The 21853-nt window shown below is 53.3% G+C and overlaps 1 protein-coding gene across 3 annotated transcripts in view; it reads right to left on the minus strand.

The window, feature by feature from the left end:
- Cdh22 (cadherin 22) overlaps positions 1 to 21853 on the minus strand; it is a 123892-nt gene that overhangs the window by 4789 nt on the left and 97250 nt on the right. For all 3 annotated transcript variants that reach the window (XM_029537033.1, XM_021193691.2, XM_029537034.1), the window contains 4 exons: positions 20106 to 20242; positions 7865 to 7986; positions 7657 to 7774; positions 396 to 647 (listed from right to left, as the gene is read on the minus strand). In XM_029537033.1, the coding sequence (XP_029392893.1) occupies positions 396 to 647; positions 7657 to 7774; positions 7865 to 7986; positions 20106 to 20242 (629 nt within the window). The remainder of the gene's footprint in view (positions 1 to 395; positions 648 to 7656; positions 7775 to 7864; positions 7987 to 20105; positions 20243 to 21853) is intronic.

Consider the following 21853-nt stretch of genomic DNA (forward strand, 5'->3'; position numbering starts at 1 on the left):
CCTGGCTGTCCTGGAACTCACTTTGTAGACCAGGCTGGCCTCGAACTCAGAAATCCTCCTGCCTCTGCCTCCCGAGTGCTGGGATTAAAGGTGTGTGCCACCACGCCCAGCTCTGCCTTAGCTTTTCAAGTGCTGAGATTAACAGGAAGGAGCCACCAGCCCAGGCTATACATGTGGCTTTAAACTCTCAGAAGTCTTGGGCTGTGTGGGGCACAAAACTGCCCCAAGCGGGCCACCATCCTCACTTCAGAGACTTCCCACAGGAACTGTAGGTAGAGGTTAGAGATGTATCTAGGCAGCCTATCCATATGTAGGAGAAACTGGGGCTCCTCTCCCAGGATGTGGTCTATCCAGGCAGGATACCAAGTCATGGGGAGCGGGGCTCTTGGACTCACCGACCAGGATGAGGACACAAACCAAGAGAGCGATGAGCGCGCCGGGGCTGAGGGAGGCAGCCATGACAAAGGCGGTGGTGTTGCAGGACTGGATGGTACCGGAGCTGTCACAGCCGCAGATGCGGATGGTGAGGGTGCCCGTGCTGCTCAGGGTGGGTGGCCCGCTGTCCACAACAAGGATGGGCAGGAGGAACACATCCTGCTCTTGCCGGTTGAAGCCCACGTGCTGCGTGTGCACCGCGGCTGTGTTATCTGTGCCGGAGGAGAAGCGGACAGTGTGTGACTCAGGGCTGGCGTCCTGGCCCAGCCACATCCGGATCTCACCATGAGATCTGCCTTTTCCCACCCCAAAATGCTGCCTCTTCGGGGATACACACATCTGTCTCCTCATCCCCCGCCCCACGTTGGCCTCAGCTGCTGAAGATCACAGAGCCCACGGGTGGCCTCAGCTGTCCCTGCACTGGGTTCCCAGCTGCCTTAAATGTGTTTTCAGCAATCCTAAGATTTTTTTTTTTTTTTTTCTCCCAGCTGTGCCAAGGTACTGTCCCCAGCTAATCCCAGATTTCATTCCCTGCTGGACCAATGTCCTGGCCTTGGCTATGCCATTTTTTTTTCCCCATTGATCTCAACAGCTTGCTTTGTTCCAGATTCTACTCCCATCTCCAATAGGCTTTGCTTTGGGCAGTCCTGTGGTCCTTGGTTGTGGTTTGCTGCACCTTGACAAAGCCAAGGTCATCAGAGGTGGCTGGACACAGTGGCTGGCAGGTGCCTGTGGCTGAGGGGTCTTTCTGGAGCTTAGAGGTCTCTCACTAAGAAGCTGAGCTTCCAGGGAAGGGATGCAGCCTTTACGGCTGTAGGAGGAGACCCAAAGCATCAGGCTTTCTCTATGCAAAGTCTTCCTTTGTACATAGGCAGACAGAGAGGGGGGCACGCTAGGCAGTGGTGGCTACTGTTCAGCCTCAGCCTGCTGCAGACCAGACACAACCTGGAAAGCTGATCTTTCAGCACAGGCTGAGAGACAGATCGCATCCACTGCCTCTCCTTTTCTTACATCCTCCACATCTGCCAGGAAGCATTGACCCTTGCATTCTGGGGGCGCCTCTCAGTCCTGCCCAATGTGGGGATCTAAAGGGCCGAGTCCCAGGATGGACGCTCCACCTCTGCGCTGCTCCTTTGCCTGTCTGCCAGACCCGACCCGGCTCTCCTTATCCTGGCTGTCAGTGTAGGTTCTTACCTGAGGCCTTGAGAGCCCAGAGTCACTTCCCAGCTTTGTGGATGGGACCCGGGGAGCTCAAGGAAATGTATGACTGTGTGGAGAGGCCAACCAAGATCTTCCTGGTGCTAGTTTGTAAGGAAATCCTAGCCCAGGATGAAGCCTGCCTCTCTCCCGCCGCCCCTTCTCAATAGTCCCTGCTTCCCAACAGTTTCCCAATTCCAGTCTTCCTCACTATGGACACAAGATGGGGAAAGAGCCCTTGGAAAGACTGACCCATGACCTTGGACACACAGAGGAGGTGAGTGGGGTCAGATGTGACAAGCTGGCCCATGAGGTGACAGACAAACAAGGTTCAGTGTCTCACTGAGCCCACTGTTTCACACATTTGAATGTTCCCATGCAAATGCTAGCAACACTGTGTCTCTCTCAGTCCTCACAGTACTCATCAGCAAACAGAGCCAGGGTCTCACCTAGCAGAGAAGATGGAATAGGATCGTTCATAGCACACAGCAGAACCTCATAAATGCTGGTGAATGGTTCTCCCTTGTGCTGCACCCCACACCTGCCCCCTGTCTGGATGTCTCTGCCTTACTTCTGCGAGTCCCCACAATCTAGGACACCCTCTCTGCCTTCTTGCCTGGGCAAATTCCTCATCTGTCCCCTTCCAGCTACATATCATCTGTGCTCTATGGTCTCCTTTCTTCACTTCCCTGGGAAGGGGGGGGGATTTATGGCTGCCACGCCCTGTTGTGACAGCTGAGGTCCATGCAAGGTGCCTGTTTCTCCATCAGGGGTCAGCTGGAACCTGGTCCTATGCCAGTCTCAAGGAGCACGGTTGGAAGGGACCACAACTCTTGGACTAAGTGGCAGACGTGGGTCAGCACCTTAAGCTCCGGCTTGTTTTCTGGGGGCCTTCTGTTAAAGGTTGAGGCAGCCCAGGCTAAGAAAATACTGCTTCCTGCCAGGGAAGAAAGAAGGCTCAAGTGCAGGGGGAAAGAAGGGAAGGGGGAGGGGGTGAGGCTGCATCAGCACCACTAGACGCTCCCTGTACATCAGGCTGTGGGCATTTGAAACACACTGCCACATCTAGCCCTCCTAACCATGCTTGAGCAGGGTCTCCCTCTGTGTGACCTGTGTGACTGGCATGGTGGCTCAGCAGTCGAAGGGGCTAACACTGAGCCTGGTGACCTGAGCCCCATCCCTAGGACCCACGTGGTGGAAGGAGAGAACCGACTCAAACAATTTGTCCCGTGACCTCTGAATGCTGTGTGGCATGCATCCCCTGCCCTACTTTAGACACAAAATAAATAAATGTAATTTTAAAAGCTTTTGCAGAAGTGACTATGGCTGGGGAGATGGCTCAGTTGTTAAGAGAACATGTATTGCTCTTGAAGAGGATAGGAAATCCAGGCATAACTGCCTATAACTCCAGCTCCAGGGCGTCTCATACCTCTGGCCTCCACCAGCACTTGACTCATGTGTGCACGTGCACACGCACACACACACATACACGCACGTGCACATGCATGCATACACACACATGCACATACATGAATACACACATGCACACACATGCACGTACATACACACGCATGCACACACACATACACACAGACTTTAAAAAGTAATGACTTAGGGCAGGCAATTATGGCACATGCCTTTAATTCCAGCCTTCACAAAGCAGAGACATGCGGATCTCTGAGTTCGAGGCCACCCTGATCTACAAAATGAATTCAAGGACAATCAGAGCTACCCAGAGAAACCCTGTCTCAAAAAAACAAACCAAAAAGAAAACAAAAACAAAAACAAAAAAAGCATAATAATGAATCCAAATCTGAAAAACTACAATAGACAAAAATATAAAAGAAAAAGCAATGACTTGTTTCTTCATCGTCCATTCGTCTAGCTGTCTGTCTGTCTATCCACCCATCTTTCATCAATTCGTTCATCCACTATCACCCATCTACAGACCAATCCATCAACTCATCCGCCCTCCACCATCCCTCAATAGATCTATCTTCTCATCCAGTCTCTAGCTGTCATGGACACACACCCTTTCATCATCCACCCATGCTCCATCTACCTTCTACCATTCACCCACGGATCCGTCTGTCCATCCATTCTCTAGCCGTCACCCACATATCCATCGACTTCCTGTCATCTGTCCACTCATACGCACATACATCACACTCCGACACCTATCCGTACATCCATGTTCCCATCCATTTTTCAGCCTTGCAGCATCCACTCGGCTATCTTCGGTCTGCCCTCCAGCACTCACCCACCCACTGTTATACACCCAACCTCCATATTCCATCTGTCCATTCGCTCTTCGTTGTTACCTGTCCATCCATCCATGCGTCCTCTATCCCCACTTATTCCTCACCCATCTATGCGTCCTCCTTCCCCCTACCACCCTGCACTCATTCATCCACCTGCCCCCTCTTTCCATCCACCAATCCATTTCCTTCCCTCCCTTCCTCTCTCTTCCTCTGGAAGCTCTTCATTAGCTGCTGCCTGCTGGCTGCTGAGGGGGAAACAATGGAGAGCTAAATCAGCTATTGCCTGGATCAGAGCTCAGATTCTAATGTGAGGGGCAAACACCGATTGAAGGAGCCCACAGCTCTGTCTAGGATTACAGACCATGGGAGCGCTGGGAAGGGCCAATGAAGGAAGACCAATTAGTAAGGCAGGACGCTGCTCAGGGGAAGTTTATTGGCAGAAATGACAGACACCAAGTAAACGTTCATTCTGGGTGGACAAGTCCGGAAAATGAGCATGGCCATGTGCCGCCACTGAGGTTGGGACACAGACTGTGGCTGGAGGAGGCAGAAGCCTGTCCTGGGATATATGGCAGACCAGTTTTTGTAAGGAACTTGCACTATTTTCTGAAAAGCGACAGGAGGCCATTGATTCGTGGTTGTTAAACCAAGAAGTGACCCGGTGATACATCATCCATTCATTCCACAGCAAATCTGAACTGAGCACTGTCTATATGTCAGGATTATTCTAACCCCTGGAGACATGGCTGTGAATAAGATAGACATGGTTTCTGTCCTGGCTTGAACCTGCCCCGTAGCCAAGGACACTTATAAAGGAAAATACAGGCATTGACATGGACTCCAGGTCGGAAGCGCTGGTGTGTTTTGTGTGAGACAATAACAGTAGTAGCAGCAAAGAAAAGTAGACAGATTTGAGAAATGAGTGCCTGGCCCTGGACCAGCTTCCAATTGCCAAGCGAGACAGAGACGCTGTCTCAGGTTGCTGTTTCCCACTATGCAGCCAGATGTTCTAAATACTCAGAGCCCTGCCACATCCCTCCCAGTGGAAGGGGATTCCTGGGATATCATCCTGATACCATCCAGTTGCCTTCCTCTGAAGCCACTGACCACCCCCGGCCCGCCCCACCCCTCTATGTGGGACCCGCGCCCGGAAGCAGCATCCATCCATCTGGCCCGACATCCATCAGCGTCAATCCCTGGCTGCAAAGGCAATATTTATAAATCACATTTCCAAACTGGCTACACATTTGTACAAAGAAGCAGATGGGTTGGGGTAGCCGCTTGCCACCTAAGATATTTATATGGCGGTGGCGAGGAGGTTGGGGGTTGGCGCATGGAGGGAAGGGACTGAAGGCCTGGAGGGGAAGACCTTCCAAGGCTGCGCTAACCTCAGCAGGCTAAGGTTTCCCTTTCCCTAATGCTTATGCCTGAGAGTCACCCCAGAAGGGAGCACAGGAGGCCCCCAAACTAGAAGAAATAGCGGGGGAGGGGCTGAACCCCAGGCCCTGAGGTTGTGGAGACCCTTGAACTTGGAGAGGCAGGAACAGGATTGACGAAGTCCCGGGCACCAGCTCAGGATACCAAGGGAGGGAATGTGTGGGCTGGGTTGTATTGGTTATTGAATTACTTCCAAAGAGATTTAAATAGTCCTGGCTCTGAGCCCTGGTTCCTCCCACAGCCTTAGCCTTGCTCAGAGCCATGCCCCGCCCTCAGGGGAGGGGTTAATGCCAGACACAGCGGGGGCTCCAGGGTCTAGGTCTAGCTGTTGTCATCGTCCTTTGGGAATCAATTGTCAGAGTAGAGGCGCTGGCTGGTAAAGGCTCTTTAGATGGCCCCAGAGACCTGCAGGCTTCTCCGTGGAGCGGGCAGAGGACAGAAGACCAACGTGGTCTGCCCCGCCCCCCATGGCTCTTGACCAATCACTTTCCGTCCTGTTTTCTGTTTGTTTGAAACTTGGCGTTTCTTCTCACTCCCGTTATCTGCTTGGCTCCCTCCCTGGGTCCTTTTAGTCTTCATTTATCTGTGTGCGCATGAGTATCTGTGTGTGTGACGTATACTTGGGGGAACTCGGCGGTGTGTGAGAGGTCAGAGGTCAACGTCGGGTGTCTTCCTCTGTCGTATTCCACCTTAATTTTTGAGACGGGGTCTTGCTGAACTGGGACTTACAGATTAGACTATGGTGGCTGGTGGCAAGCCCCCAGGATCCGCCCTGTCCTTGCCTCTCTCGCTGACAGGGTTATAACAGGCCCGTGCTACTGTGCCCAGCTTACATGGACGCTAAGATTTGAACCCAGGTCCCCATGTTTACATGTCAGGCGCTTTGCCCACTGAGCCATCTCCCCATCCATTTCACTGCCTACTCACTGTGGATCCCTCCAGGGAGGCCCTCCCAGAATGTCTTTGGGTTTCAGCTTCATGCTGCACATTTCGATAAACACCTACAAGGGGCCAGCACTGCTCTTGGCGCCCAAAGGCCTACAAGGAGCAGAACAGGGCCCAGGCTCTTGAGGAACAAGGCTGTATTGCTCCTCGTCCCTGTCCACTCATTGTGCCAGATGTATTATTGATTTGTTTAACTTCTGTCTTGCTTCAATAGAATATGAACCCCACACGGGTAAGGATTCTCTCCTTCCTGTCATTGAATTCCCAGGGCCCATCTCACAGGGATTATGTCTCAACGGAGCTTAGGAGGCTAAAAGTAGAAAGGGAGAGTTTAAGGTTTGCAGCATACCCCAGTAACCCTCTTCCCTCTGGGATGCCCGACTACTGTATTAGCCCCATTTTCAGACAATGGAACTAACTCAGGGTTAGAGAAGGACAGATAGTTGCCAGGAAGTCATGGAGAGTCTGTCTCTGAGCCTGGGGTCCCTCCTGGGGTCTTCACTCCTGTCCATTGACACCGGCCTCCCTCAGTCCTGCTTTTAAAGTTCCAGTGTCGTCGATTTCGTGAGGACCTTGGGGGACAGAGTGCGGTGTCATGGAGCACTCAGATCAGACAGGTGGGCAGCTTGCTTTAGCAGGGGTGGGGGACTAAAGGAACATCTGTATTGTACAGGGACTGGTGTGTGCGTGCACGCACGTGTGTGTGAGTGTGTATATGTGTGTATGTGCGTGCATGTGTGCGCATCCATGTGTGTATGTGTGTGTGCATTTGTGTGTGTATGTGTGTGTGCGTGTGCATGTGTATGTGTGTGTGTGTGTGTGTGTGTGTGTGTGTGTGTGTGTGTATGGTATCTATGAGTGTGGGTATGAAAGTCCCAGGTATAGATGTGACCTGAACCCAACTGGTTCTGTAGGCGTAGACTGTGGAGGACCTGCAGAACTCTGGGGCAGTCCCTTTTCCTTCTAAGACAACTAAAATGGGGGAAACCTCTCTCTACTGTGGCTATGAGGATGTCACAAGGGACTTGAGTTGGGGACACGTTTGAACCACAGGTGGGGTGTGTGTACAATGCTGCCTTCCTCTGTCACTTGGCTTGGGGACTGTTCTCTACTGTCCACCCAACCGGATGCTCTTCTAGGATTCTTCCATCTGCCACTCCCTGCCCTGTGGCTGTGTCCCCTCAGTCTGAAAACTCAAGCCCTGGTTCCTCAGGGCTTGGCCAGTGGCTGGGTGTCAGGCCTGGTCTGGCTCAGGTGCTGTGACATTAGACCCAGCTCTGGCTCTCTGGGAATCTTAGTTTCTACACAGAAAACAGAGGAGGAAGACAGTGAGCCGCCCCTCCCCCACACGCCCTGGGGATGGTGGCTCTTAGAGGCTCACCTTCGATGTCCAGCAGAGAGAAATGAGGGTTGCTAGGTGCTTCTGGTACCAGACGGAAATAGAAGCGGTGGCCACCCTGGGGTTCATCTCTGTCCACCACGCTGATGGTTTGGATGAGCTGTAGGGTGAGGAGAAGCAGGGTACACCGTGAGGTGGAGTAGAGGGCTCTCTCGTGACAGCATCTCTGGCCCCCAGTGCCTGTGGGTACCTGGCCTGGCTTGGCGTCTTCACACACAGCTGCCTCGTAGGGTGTAGCGAGCTCCGGGGGATTGTCGTTCACATCCAGGATCCGGATCCGTAGGGATGCCCGGGAGAGCTGAGCATGATTGCCTGTGGGACGAGCAGGGAGGAGAGCAAGAGCTTCAGGGGCAAGACCAGACAATCTACCCATTGCTAGGAGAGTAGACAGTGGGGCCACACTGACAGACACTGTGGGTTATCCACATGGGCACAGGGACCAGGGCTGGGGACACAACCTCCTAAACACCTCCACCATCTGCCACCCCCATATCTACCATTCCCTCCCATCTCATTCATTTCTTCGCCATGTCTGTCTCCACCCTCTCTTCCATCTCCACAACCATCCGCACTCTTGCGGCTCCATCTCTGCCATCATGGTCACCACCTTTACCATTCTCTCCATCTCCACCATAGTCTCCACCAGATCCACCATCTCCACCTTCATCATTAAGTATCAACTGCATTGCCAGGGCCACCATAACCTCCTTGGCCACAGACAACAGTACTACCCATCACCATCACCATCACCATCACCATCACAAATACTGTTACCAACACCCTATCCATCATCACCATCACCATCATCCCACTCATCGTCAGCATCAGCATCATCACCAGGAGCACCATTACAATCTTCACTGTTACAATTTTTACTGCTGTAGCCATCATTGCATCATTACTGATACTAAGCCATCACCATGACGACCAGCAATACTGTCCTCCCTAACCCTAGTATGTAATGCAGAGAAGCACCCTCACCACTGCTACCATCATCCCCGAAGATCACCACTACCACATCTATCGATCCACCATCATCATCCCCATCACCCTCGTGGCCACCACCCCTCTACCACCACCACCAATATCCTAACCTCTTCCAACCCTTGCATTAGCACCATTGCCAGCGTAGCCACAGCCACCACCAGCCAGTTATCCCTACTGTCCCCTCCACCATAATCACCAGCGGTACTTGCAGATAAGCCCCTGACTCCAACACTGTGTCACCTCCATCACTGTCACCCTGTCCCCTAGAGGTTATCAAATGCTCCCAGAGCACACAGGTCCATCATTCAGCTGTCCTGGTGGATCCTGTGGACCCTGTGGTTTACTACAATTCATGTTCCCACACTGCAAAGGAGAAACTAAAACACGTAGGCCTGTTTAGACCATGGGTCAACTGGTGACTGAACCCCCAAACTACTGCTCTCAGCACACCTAATCCTTCAAGGGCCAGATGAGTCCGAGGAGGCAAATGTCACCAGCAAAGCGGGATACCCATAAACTCAAGGCCCTGTCTTTACTTAGCTCCGGGCCTCCAGCATAAGGCACAGAAAACTTGCCCCTTACAGTTGGGCAAATGAGTGAAGTCAGAAGGGATTGCGAAGAGGCCTGGATTTCAGGCGTGGCTAACACCAACCCTGACCTAGAACTTGGGTGCTGTCAAGACCCTAATTTCAGTTTCTGTCTCTGGAAAGTGCTGGACATGAAAAGGTGGTTAAAACCGAGCCCACCTCTGCCACCATAGGAGTTTTGCGATCTCAACCGAGTGACTACTCTGAGCTTCGGTTTTCTCGCTTGCTTGCAGAACAGATTGGTTAAGGGTTGATGTCTCTCAAGTGCTTGGAACTAAGTACCCAGCCCAGAAGACTGGTACCCAGGTATCTCGCAAGCAATCTGACACCAGAGAATTGGCTGCCTCAGTTTGGCCTCTTGGATCAATTCCCTGACCGCTGGTCCCCCTAGCTTCCCTCCCAGAGGGCCTTGCCACTTTAACCTCAGCTAGCACACTCACTATTAACCTTGTCTATCTGCCCCCTCCCTGCAGGTACATCCCCCAGGAGAGGAAATGACACCCCACTCCCAAGAAGATGCTTGGATAACAGGAGTCTCCAGCTGGGTTCACAGAGAGCTATTTTGGGGGCAGTCTGGGGAGTTCCCAGGCAGCCGTGCACCCCATGTTTGGGGGAAGTGGACCCATCTGCTGTCTCCTCTGAACTCAGAGGCTGCTGGAGCTGAAAGAGCTGGAGGTGGGAAGGGCAGGTGGGTCACCTCTGGGGAGCAGGGGTGGGGTGGGGGGAGGAGGTCCACCATTAGCACTGCTGACCCCTCTTTGGAGTTCCCCTCAGTGGAGGGCACTTTATCTCCTCGGTTTATCCAGATCTGCCACCTCAGCAGTTAGAGGGGTTCTTCTGGAACCGAGGGAGGGGAATCGTGCCTGGGGATGCCGAGTGAGCTGTTATTTTTAAGAGCACGTTGCCAGAGAACCTCCACAGACAGATGGGGTGCTTCGGGGAGGCAGGGGGGCAGGGATGCAGGCAAGTGTCTGTCTCTCAGCTGATCGTGGGGCTAGTGAAGGCCTGAGTGTCCTTCCTGGCAGCCTGCCTCTGTACCAGGGGTGTGGGCTCGAGGAGGGGTGGAGAAGAAGACCTGGGCATTTGACAGCCCTCTCGTGAAGGGCAGTCACCCTCTACCCATGTTCTATTACCGGGAGATCCTGTCGTCGTTGTCACACCATCGCCGTGCCATACCTGGGTCTTCCTGGCCTCCCTTCCAACATGTCACACACGGGTCACTGAGTCCCTTTGCCTGAGCAAGGGTCTCAGATCTAAGAGCTGGACATCTGAGGGCCCTGCCTTAAGAGGTGTGCCTCCAGGTTGTCCAGGCTGCAGTGTTTGTCCCGGATTCGGGGCTGGCCTGGAACTACGGGTGCTCCTGATTGGGCCCTGGGCCCTCCACATTAGGCGATGCTTGCCATCCTCAAAAAGTTACCTGGGAAGCCTTCAAAAGTGCCAGTGCTGAGGGTTGGCCTTGCCCAGGGAGGTTTGTCACGGACCCAGCTTACCAATCTTGCCTTGGGGTGAATGGCAGGCCTCTGGTACCTTCCGGTCCTGCCTGGTTGAGCTGTGTCCCTTATACTCACTAATGGCAGTGAGACCCACCTCTAGCGCCTTCCAGGGGTCTGTCGCAGCACCCAGCACCCAGCAGTGTTGAACCTTGACCCCTGTCCAGTTTATAGCATCCTCTCCTGTCTGTGACCTCCCATGGGTCTCCACACAGCCCATGAAAAGGTGATGTCAAACCTATTCTGTGGATGGGTAACTGAGGGGAGGGGCAGAAACATCCCTGGAGTTGTCCCTGAGCCTCTGAACTCTGAGTGTGTGGTCCAGACACAATGCCTGGCCCTCCCGCTGCCCGGGTCTTTGTCAATCCAGTGGCAGCTGCACAGACTCCGGGCACAGGAGACCTCACCCAGTGCCCGGCAGCAGGTGCCCCCTCCAGGGGCCAGGTCTCCCCCTCTGGCCCTGCTCCCCCCCCCCCATTGCCATCTCAGTTCAGCTGACTGACATGCAAATTAGTTTAATTATTTCTTCTTCTAAAATAAATTATATTTTGCAGTAGCTGCAATATGTTGTGTCAGGCAAAATTACATTCAATATTTTTAAACTAATTGATGCAGCCTTGAGGAAGGCTGATTGACAGCCCAGAGCTGAGCAGACCTGCAGCCCTAACCGATTCCTAAATTAAAATTAAACGTGCTCTGGCCTGGTGCTTCCTTCGTCTGTTGGCTCGCTGAGCATCTGGGGAGGTGGCAGGTGGTGCCCCGGGGTCGGAAGAGGCTGGGAAGGAAGGCTCTGGGCTCATAAAGAGAGCAGAGTTAGGGCCGGAGAGCCTCAGGGCTAGTCTCTCACCTTCCTGGTACCGGGAGGTCCCCTAAGCACGGAGGCTGGGGTGAGATTGGACATTCTAGAACAGGCTTGTGGTTTTTGCTGACAACTGTGGAATGGGAGTCTCCTTCATACCAAGGACACAGGAATGAACAAGCACGGCATGGTCCTTTGGTCTAGAGGTAAAGACAGACAGCCCTCCAGACTGTGTAAGAATTCAAAAGCACAGGAGCGGAGAGACCTGCCCTGGTGGGGGCGGGGACCTTTTCCACAGAGCAAGTGACAGTTCTACTCAGATCTGACTGGAAATAACCAGAGGAAGGGGATGAGGAGGGGAAGATTGCTCTGGGGAGAGGGCTTGGTATGTGCAAAGGCCCTGGGGTCAGAGTGTGGGGCCACTTCAGATCTCTTCCAGGAAAGACCCCAGCTTCCGGCAGGGTCACTCTCAGGGGATCTAGACCCAACTGAGCAGGAAGCAGAGATGGGTGGGGTCCGTGGGAAGGGAAGAGGACATGGGGCACTGCCTAGCGACCAGCTACCTTTCCCCAAGAAGGCAGCAGACACATACCAAGCCACCATCAAGGTTTGTGCCTTCCGACGTCATTCTGTCAACTGTGGGATGCAAGAGGAACCCATTGCTGCTTTGTGGATGAGAGGTGAGGCAGCCTCCCTAAGCTCTCACTGGAACGATGGCTAGAGCAGGGCCAGGAGAAGGGAGCCTGGCTTTAGAGGGAACATTTCTGAGTCAACACCTCAGCTGACAGAACTCTTTAAGGCCCAGAAGGTCCTGCCTCCTCCAGGCAGCTCTCCGTGACTGCACTCAGCCCAAGCCCTGTACTTTCCCCCATAAGATCTCATGGCTTGGGTTAGATAGATGGCCAGCCCCTCCTCGGCCTTGGCCCTCTTCCTTCCTCCCTCTGGCCTGAGTCTGCCCTTCAGCTCCTTCCTGATGGATTGCTCCTTAATAATGGTTTCCTCACCTCCACACACACATGACTTTCCAGTTACGTGCTGTCATGGCTTTCCCCTGGTACCTTGTGCTGTTTTCTAAAAACGTGTGTGTGTGTGTGTGTGTGTGTGTGTACATGTGTGTGTTCGTGCACGCGCACACATGTGTATTCAAGTGCGTTTGTGTGAGTGTGGGTGCATGTGTGAACGTTTGCACAGAGGCCGGAGAACAACCTCAGGTGTCATTCTCAGGAATACCGTTTACTCCTTCTGGGTTTCTCAACCTTAGGTGTCATTCTCAGGGCGTGACGACGAGGCTACACTGGTTAGCGAGGGAATCCCAGGGATTCTCCTGTCTTTTCCTCCTCAGCTCTGAGATTACAGGATATCCCATCATGCCTAGCACCTTTATATGGCTTCCAGGGATTGGACTCAGGTCTTGTGCTTGCAAAGCCAAGTGTTTAAAGAGCCCACATCTTATTTTTTTGCCGGTCTTATTCATGCCCTGTGTAAGGAGAAATGTTAGTGAACACTGCACACACAGTGTATAGTAGGTGCTTAATAACGTTGTGCAGTGAGCGGCGTTCCCTGCCTGTGGCATGCATGCCTCTGCCCCATGCTTAGCACAAACTCTGAGAAAGGCCTAGGGGATGATGTAGCTGCACCCCTCCAAGGACCCATGACAGGAGCAGGGGAAACCAATACCACGTCAGCAAAATCAGAGAGTGTGTATGCTCTCCTTGGGGGTCACAGACGAAGTGAGGAGTGAGATGGGGCTTTGAGAGTAGAGAGTGAGACCATCTTTGCACCCACTTACTGTGTCAGGCAGGGAGTGGAGTGCAGGGACCCTCTCCCTGAGAGGCCCCAGCTCAGCTCCCCCTCCTCCCTCCTCCCTCCTCCCTCCTCCCCAGGGAATTAGATTGCATCCCAAGCTAGGCTCTGATTAGAGCCAGCCAGCTGGGCAGAAAGATTGATCTTCCCAATTACCCACAGCCCAGGCTGGCGTGGGAGGAGGAGGGTGGAGAGCACAGACAGATCCAGCACAGGGTGTGGGGAGAGGTCTCCTGGCACTTCTTGCCCGGTCCCCGTGCCCCATTCGTGGGAACGGGAGGCACGGGCATCTTCTCTGTCCCTCTCAAGGACTTTTGTGATCTGCTTGGCTCCAGTGTGTGGAGAATGGGCTCTGCCTTTGTTGTGGGCGTGACTCCTCCAAGACTGGAAGGACTTTGGGTGAAAGGGGGCGGGGCTTGAACACAGTATCTCCGGGGTCTGGAGCCTTGGAGAAGTTACCTTCCCTTGGGGCAGAGGGGGCTATCCTACTGAGACTCTGTAGACATCACAACCTCTGGCTCTGTTGGTATCTGCCAAGTGCTAAGACTTCTGAAGGTACCACTCAGCACGCAAGAGCTCAGTCATGGCTGACACACCTCTGAGAAGAGGGAATCAGTGTGGTCTGCCTGGCGTCCATGCCCATCAGCCCTGTCTTGACACCCCACAGCTAGCTTGCTGTCTCCAGTCTGTTCTGCTCCCTTCTGTCCATCCTTCTGCAGGCCAAGGAAACCACGAACACCCCACATCTGATCACAGCATTCTTCTGCCTGAAGACCTGCGCTAGCTCCCTAACACCCCAGCTTCCGGCTCCACAGAGGAAACGCAAGACCCTTCCTGTGTGGGCTAGCAAACATCTTCAGGCCCTCCTCAGCTCCCTGCTCCAGTTATGTGCAACTCTCTGTTCTCAGAGGGTCTCTAAACCTCCCAGCTTTGGCTCACAGGAAGAGAAAAATCCCAGCTCTTAAAAAAACCCTTCCTCAGAATGGATACAGAAACTGTGGTACATTTACACAATGGAGTACTACTCAGCTATTAAAAACAATGAATTTATGAAATTCTTGGGCAAATGGATGTATCTGGAGGATATCATCCTTAGTGAGGTAACCCAGTCACAAAAGAAGTCACTAGCTATGCACTCACTGATAAGCGGATATTAGCACAGAAACTTAGAATACCCAAGATACATTATGCAAAACAGAAGAAAACCAAGAAGGATGACCATTGTGTGGATACTTCATTCCTCCTTAGAATAAGGAACAAATTATCCATGAAAGGATATAGGTACAGAGACAAAATTTAGAGCTAAGATGAAAGGATGGACTATCCAGAGACTACCCCATCTGCTTGTGGACGTTGTACATCGTGGTGCGGAGCCTAGTGCGCACCACGATGTACAACGTCCACAAGCAGGGACTATCCAGAGACTACCCCATCCAGGAATCCATCCCATCATCAGCCACCAAACCCAGATACTAATGCACATACCAGCAAGATTCTGCTGAAGGGACCCTGATATAGCGGCCACTTGTGAGGCTATGCCAGTGCCTGGCAAACACAGAAGTGGATGCTCACAGCCAGCTATTGGATGGAACACAGGGCCCCCAATGGAGGAGCTAGNGAAAGTACCCAAGGANNTNNAGNGGGCTGCAACCCTGTAGGTGNAACAACAATATGAACTAACCAGTACCCCCTGAGCTCGNGTCTCTAGCTGCATATGTAGCAGAAGATGGCCTAATCGGCCATCATTGGGAAGAGAGGCCCCTTGGTCTTGTAAACTTTTTATGACCCAGCACAGGGGAAGGCCAGGGCCAAGTAGTGGGAGTGGGTGGGTAGGGGAGCAGGGGCAGGAGTGGGGTATACGGAACTTTCGGGATAGCATTTGAAATGTAAATAAAGAAAATAATAATAAATAAATTAAAAAGAAAAAAAAAAAAAAACAAAAAACCCTTCCTCGGGCTGGAGGGATGGCTCAGAGTTTAATAGTACTGATGCTCTTCCAGAGGTCCTGAGTTCAATTCCCAGCACCCACATGGTAGCTCACAACCGTCTATAATGGGATCTGGTGCCTTCTTCTGGCCTGCAGGCATACATGCAGGAAGAATGCTGTATATATAAAACAAATAAATAAATCTTTAAAAAAAACAAAAACAAACTTCCTGTCTTTGAGAGACACCTTGGAATCCCCTTTTTCTGTCCCTCAGTGGTGAGCCAGTCCCTCCCAAAGCCCCTAGGTTTCACTCTAGGCTCCCCTGTCCCCTCCTCTGCCCTGTCCTCTGCCCTGTTCCCTGCCCTCCTGGGAATTCAGGGAAGTCACTGCCCAACTTGTTCAGCAAGAGATCCCCGTGAGGTATTAGACAAGCAGCCCCTGGCTGTGTGGACACAGGGAGGACTCCTTGGAGGAAGCCGTGGAGCCCTACCTACTATGACCACTCCTCCTGACCTGCTCCTTCCTCAGCCTCGTGCTCCCTCTGCAGTGCTCCAAGGAACACTGGACAGACAGGATCAATTGGGAAGGCAATCACTCCTTCTTTGACTTCCACTTCCTTGTGTGAAATGGAGTATGGGGGGACTGGGCCACCATCTCTGACATCCCCCTGCCTCAGATTCCTTCCATGGCTATTAATAACCCCGGCTAAGTACCTGTCAGGCACCGGAGCCGGACAAATGTGATTTCCGAACTCAGGGGCATTTCTGTTTTATATGTGACACTGACCAATGTCTTTGAATAAACAGAGGCCACCACAGTCTGGTGTTTCTGTCCCTCCTGCCCTCCAGTGGGGCGAGGAGTTACAGTCAACTTAAAGAAGGAGGACAAGGCGGGCAGAGGAGCCAGGTGGCAGCTCACAGAGCCAGGACCACACAAAGGGAACCTTTCTCACTGTTCCATGAGTCCAAACGCATGTGTGAGATGCGACTTGGCCCAGGGTGACCCTCGTGGGCTGCTTCCAACGGACCTAGGCAACTCCTTGTCATGGCCATTCGGCCACCTTCCTTGCTGGTCAGCTGTGAGCTGATGACCCTGGCGGAGCCTGATACGTGCACCCTCATGTCTAACCCCTCCCCCTCAGGACTCTCCCTTTACAACTGCCCTTTCCACCGAAGGATCCAGACACAAATTGTACTTTAAATTCAATATTGGTCATTAATATTTCATGATTACAAAACGTTAAAGATAATGTCAGTGGAAGGCGCGCCTGCATGGGAAGGATGGATGACTCAGAGGTTCGGGAGAGAGGAGCCAGCATACTAAGTGGGCCCAAGCCTTTGAGGTAATCCAGCGTGACAGGCGGCTGCTCTGGCTGAGGGCAACATCCTCAGAGGGGCTCGCAGAGTGCTGCAGCGTGTATAAATATTTCCCCTCTGATCCTTGTCACCTCTTGTTTGTTCCGCCTGGAAGCAGGTGGGGCTGTGTGACCCCTTGCTCACCCCTGGTTGTTTCTGAGGGAGCCATGAGGACACCTCAGCGGGAGGACACAGGGTCTGAGGGTGGAGCCAATGGGGAGGTGTGTGTGTCTGCACCTGGGCTCAGACAGACAGACAGACTTCTGGTGTGAAGGACTGGGGTCACCCTGGGCTTGCATGGACTTGCTCTGTGGTTTGGGGCCTCAGTTTCCTCATTTGAGAAGCAGATATGGCAACTCTTCATTAGAGATGGCTTGAAGGTGGTGTGAGTAGGGGGTGCCACAGGTTGTGTGTGTGAGAGAGAGAGTTTTTTGTGTGTGAGTGTTCATGTTTGTGAGTTTGTGTATGTTTGTGTGAGTGTGCATGTTTGTGAGTTTGTGTGTGTGTGTTTATGAGTTTGTGTGTGTGTGCGCATGTGCACATGTATATTTGTGTGTGTGTGTGTGTACATGTATGTTTTGTCCGAGATTGACGTCACTGTCTTCTCTATGACTCCCTGCTTATATGTTAAGGCCGGGTCTCTCACTTGAACTCAGATTTGTCAGTTTGGCTTGTCTAGCTGGTTATTCGTTCAGGAGGTTCCTTGTGTCTTCCTCATGAGCAACTGGGGTTACAGGTGGCCTGCCACACCACACTTATGTGGGTGCTGGGGATTTGAAATCTGGTCCTCACTTTTGCATGGCAAGTGCTCTTCCCACTGAGCCATCTCTCTAACTTCCTACCTTACTTTTTATTACTAGTGTGTGTGTGTGTGTGTGTGTGTGTGTGTGTGTGTAGTGGCACATACATGCCATGGTGCACCAGTGTGGTCAGTCAGGGGAAAATCTGCAGGAGTTGGTTCTCACCTTCTACCACGTGTGTCCCAGGAACTGAACTCCAGTTGTCATTCTTTAAGGCAAGCTCCTTCCCCTCTGAGCCATCTCGCTGGCCCTTTACTTTTGACACAGGGTCTCTCATTGAACCTAGGATTTGCCAATTCATCTAGGTTGGCTGGCCAGTAGCTCCATAGCACCAGAAGTTTACCGGTCTCCACCTCCTGATGGCTGGGACTATGCCATCATATTCGCCTTTTATGTAAAAACTGGGGACTTGGACTCGGAAAGCACTGAGCCATCTCCCCAGCCCCAGTCCAAGAAAATGTGACACAGGGGGCACAGCTCAGGGAGAGCTGAGCTCTGGAGTCAGACAGGCCAGGGAGCGAAGGGACTTCGTCCTAATCTGTTCCTTACCTACATACGGGGGCCACTGTAGAGCCAACACCTTAGACATGGAGACCCAGGAACCTGGTCACTGTAAAGGGACCGGCCCTCGGTGGGAGGAGAAGGAGCCAGCCGGGGAAACATTAAAATGAAGACTGTCTAACCTTAGCTGATTTCTCTGCACTGAGAAGAGGAAACGCTGTGTTTCTCATTGGTTAGGACAGAGGTAAGGAGTGGGCGGGTACAGTGGCGGGCAGCCCAAAGGGGCTCAAACTTCTGACATACTAAGCACACGCACCTTTTCTCAAGCCAGACTCTAGACACCCCGCCCCTCTGACAGTCTCACTCCCATCCCTGTGGTCAGCTGGGTGAGGTGTAATAAGTCCCGAGAGGGAGGCCATGCAGCCCCGGGCGCCAGAGGGAGTAGGAGGCAGATCTACCGGTGAGAGGATTGTGCATAACCCAAGAAGAGACTTACTAGCAGACAGATGTCCAACGGGTGACAATCTATAGGCACCTGTGCCTGGCAGCCAGGCCTATGCCTTCTCTGTCCCGCCTGCCACAGAGCCTCTGTGGAGGCCGCTGGCTTGAGCTGGCGCGGGGGGGGGGGAGCTCAGAAGGTGGAAGAACTCCCCCCACCCCCCAAGTCCAGCGCTACTTCCTCTCCAGCCACCTTTGTTCTCTTTTCCAAGTGGAGGAGGAGTGGATTCAAAGGCTCGCAGACGGCGCGCTGAGGGCTGAGCCGGCTTTGTGTTTTCCTTTAAACCGCAGTTGAAAGAGACTAAGGGAACTTCAGCCGAGGGACTTCCTCGGCCCTGCCACGGGCCAGCAGGGCCTCCGAAGTGGGAGGAGGAAGAGAAAGTGGGCACAGGGAGGAGGGGGAGGCCAGGAGGGGGGGGAAGGGGTCGGCTTGAGCAGCCCTGAGGCTGAGACTCAGAGATTAACAGGATCTCTGGAGTCACTCATGACACTTCCTAACAATTTGCCAACAAGGCCTGTGGAGGTGACAAGCACTGCTGGAGAGCGGGTTACAAGCAGAGGAGACCTGGCTGGCATTGGCTGGCTCTGCCCAGGTACTACATGAGTCTCCTTCTTCAGCTCCCCACTTCCACAGCCTTATTTATGCAGACCTATATTCCAGGGTCCTCCCTTCCTTTCCCAGCTTACACCCCACCTACCCAGTGGCTCCAAGCTAGGTCTTCACTTCCGGAAACTCCTAAGCAAGCCAAATTCCTTTAGTGTTTTTGACCTCTGGACCCTGCTCCATCAGGCCCTCCCTCACTCTGCCCATCAGCAGGCCCCACCTCTGCATCTTCAGCTTATGCCACAAGGTAGCCTCTTCTCCCTCCCTCTCTTCCCGGTCCAGCCTGGGCTATCACCCCTCCCCCAACACTGCTGCTTCCAACCAAGCTCCCACCCTTCTCTCAAGCCCGTCCTGTCTATTCCAGACAGCGTTGCTGTTGCTGTAATCCTGGAAGCCCTCCCCATTCCAAACTCAGGATACGTAAAGCCCAACCCCTCCCCGCCAGCGGTGAACCATTCTGTCTTCTCCAAGTATTTTGGCCTCCTGCAGTTCCTCTAACATACCAAGCAACTACCGCCCAGCCCAGGGCCTTTGCACAGCCTGTTCCTCCTGCCAGAACTGCTCTCACTTAGGTGCACGGTGTCCTGATCGTCCTGAGGTCTTTGTGAAAAGATCTCCCCAGAGTAGCCTTTGCTCCAGAGGAACAGGAACACTGCCAGCTGTCTTAGTCTCCTTGGTCAACTGTTCCTTTGGGTCATGTCACGCGGTCTGACATACTAATCGCACACACCTTTTCTCAGCTTGTGACTGGCCCAGTTCTCTCCTGTAAGGGCAGGGACTTCCTTTCCTTTGCGAGGCCCTAGAACAGAGCTAGGCCTATGCTAGATGTTCTGTGAATGGGAAGAAAGTTGGTCGCTACACTTTCCTTCCCTTGTGGGCTCTACTAGATCTTCCTTCCTGGAGGTCTGATTGTACCACACCTACTCCGAGGTGGGCTCTTGCCTAGTTTTTTATTCTTCGCCCCACCTCAACCCTTGCTCCCCACCCCATGTACCTTGACTGTTCAGCCTTTGCTCTGGCCCAGCCACGATTAGCCCCGCCTATCCATTTGAGCTCCTCTCCCCAAATGACCCAACTCACCTGCTTCCATGGCCAGCACGGTAATGTTGTGCCAGCCAGCGGTTTCACGGTCCAGTCCCTTGCCAGTCACGATGGCGCCAGTGTCCGCATCAATGTCGAAGATCTGCTCCAAATCCGAGTCCCGGTCAATGGCGTACCTGAGTGGGAGGCAGGGTTGGGTTGATCAGACGTGCCCGGTGCCAGGAGCCTGTGCCCCGATCTCCCTCACCCACCCTACTCCAAGAGAGGACCCAACCCCTGGAGACACAGAGGGCAGGGTTGAAAGTGACTTGGCTTAGTGTCTCCTTGGAGCTGTGCCTGATGGATGTCAGGGGCCGGGGCAGGGGCAAGGGCAGGCATCCTGAGTCTTAGTTTCCTTGGATGATCAGCGTGGCTATGAACTTGTACCCTACAGCCGTAGAGAGGGCTGAAGACCCCACATTCCTGGGACAAAGTCACAAATGTTTCTCTCTGATTTCCTGAAAAGGAGACCTCACAATTAGGTTTCATGGAGAGAGGGGGACTGCAGGGTATTCGGGGTGGCAGAGGCAGGTGTCTGAGGACTGACTGCTCAGGGAATGGCAAGGGTTATAAAATGGCTGAGCTGGAGGTGGGGAGGGTATTTAGGACCAGGAGTTGGGGTTGTGAGAATTTTGAGCAGAAGGTAGAGGCAGCCTAGACTCTGTCTGGAGCCATGTGGACCCCAGACCCAGGGCGGCTGAGCCTGGTCTGGGAGGGTCTGAGGCTGGCCCTGTTCCTCCAGCATGCACAGCGCTTTTGCTAATCTGCAGCTTTTCAGTTGGCGCGTGAAAAAGCCCTTTGTTCCGCCTTCTTCCCAGGCCTTTGTGCTTCAGCTCCAGGCCTGAAAGGCCCGTGTCCAACACATGTCTCAGGCGGCGGAGGCCCAGAGAGGCCCCGCCAGTGCCCGCCGCCGCTTCCCGCACTGATAACACAGGCAGGGGGGTGGGGGTGCCGTGGCTACACACAGACAAAGGCCTGGCATGCAGGCAAAGGCGCATTGTGCAGCCAGGATAAAGCAGCGGGGAGGGAGGGAAGCCCTTTGCCTCTGCTCCCCCCACCCCCAACCCAGAGAGGGAAACTGAGGCCCAGCCAGGGAAGCAGTGGCTGCAGAGCTCAGTCTTTGGAGAAGCCTGGGCTGGGTTACATGATCCACATCCCTCTGGATCTCCATTTCCCCATCTTTTCCACGGAGATCCTGCACCTGCACAGGACTGAGCATACGGTGTTTGCATTTCCTGTCACTAGGGTGCCCGGTGTGACCTTGAACCAGTCTCCCACCTCCTCAGTCTGTGTATACATCTAATTCAGAGGCACCTGGCACCCCGGTGTGGACTGGGTGAGCTGAGGGGAGGTGATTTCCTGTTTGTTGTTGGGGGTGGGGCAAAGGCCTGTGACAAACTGTAGAGGGAAGTGCCACAGGCAGAGTCGATTTTTTTCTTTTCTTAATTTTATTTTTATTTCGTGTGCATTGATGTTTTGTCTGCGTGAATGTCTGTGCGAGGGTGGAACTGGAGTCACAGACAGGTGTGAGCCATGTGGTTGCTGGGAATGGAATCCAGGAGCTCTGGAAGAGCAGCCAGTGCTCTTAACCGCTGAGCCATCTCTCCAGCCCCAGCGTGGATTTTTAAAACGTGTGTGACTGTGTCATTGCTTACGGAGGGAGGGGCCATCTGGTGTCCTCCTCTGTCACTCTACCTTACTCTCTTCTGACAAAGTCTAAACCTGAGCTCACTGCTTTGCTGTGCTGG

Source organism: Mus pahari, chromosome 3 (assembly GCF_900095145.1).
Source record: "Mus pahari chromosome 3, PAHARI_EIJ_v1.1, whole genome shotgun sequence".
NCBI lineage: Eukaryota > Metazoa > Chordata > Mammalia > Rodentia > Muridae > Mus > Mus pahari.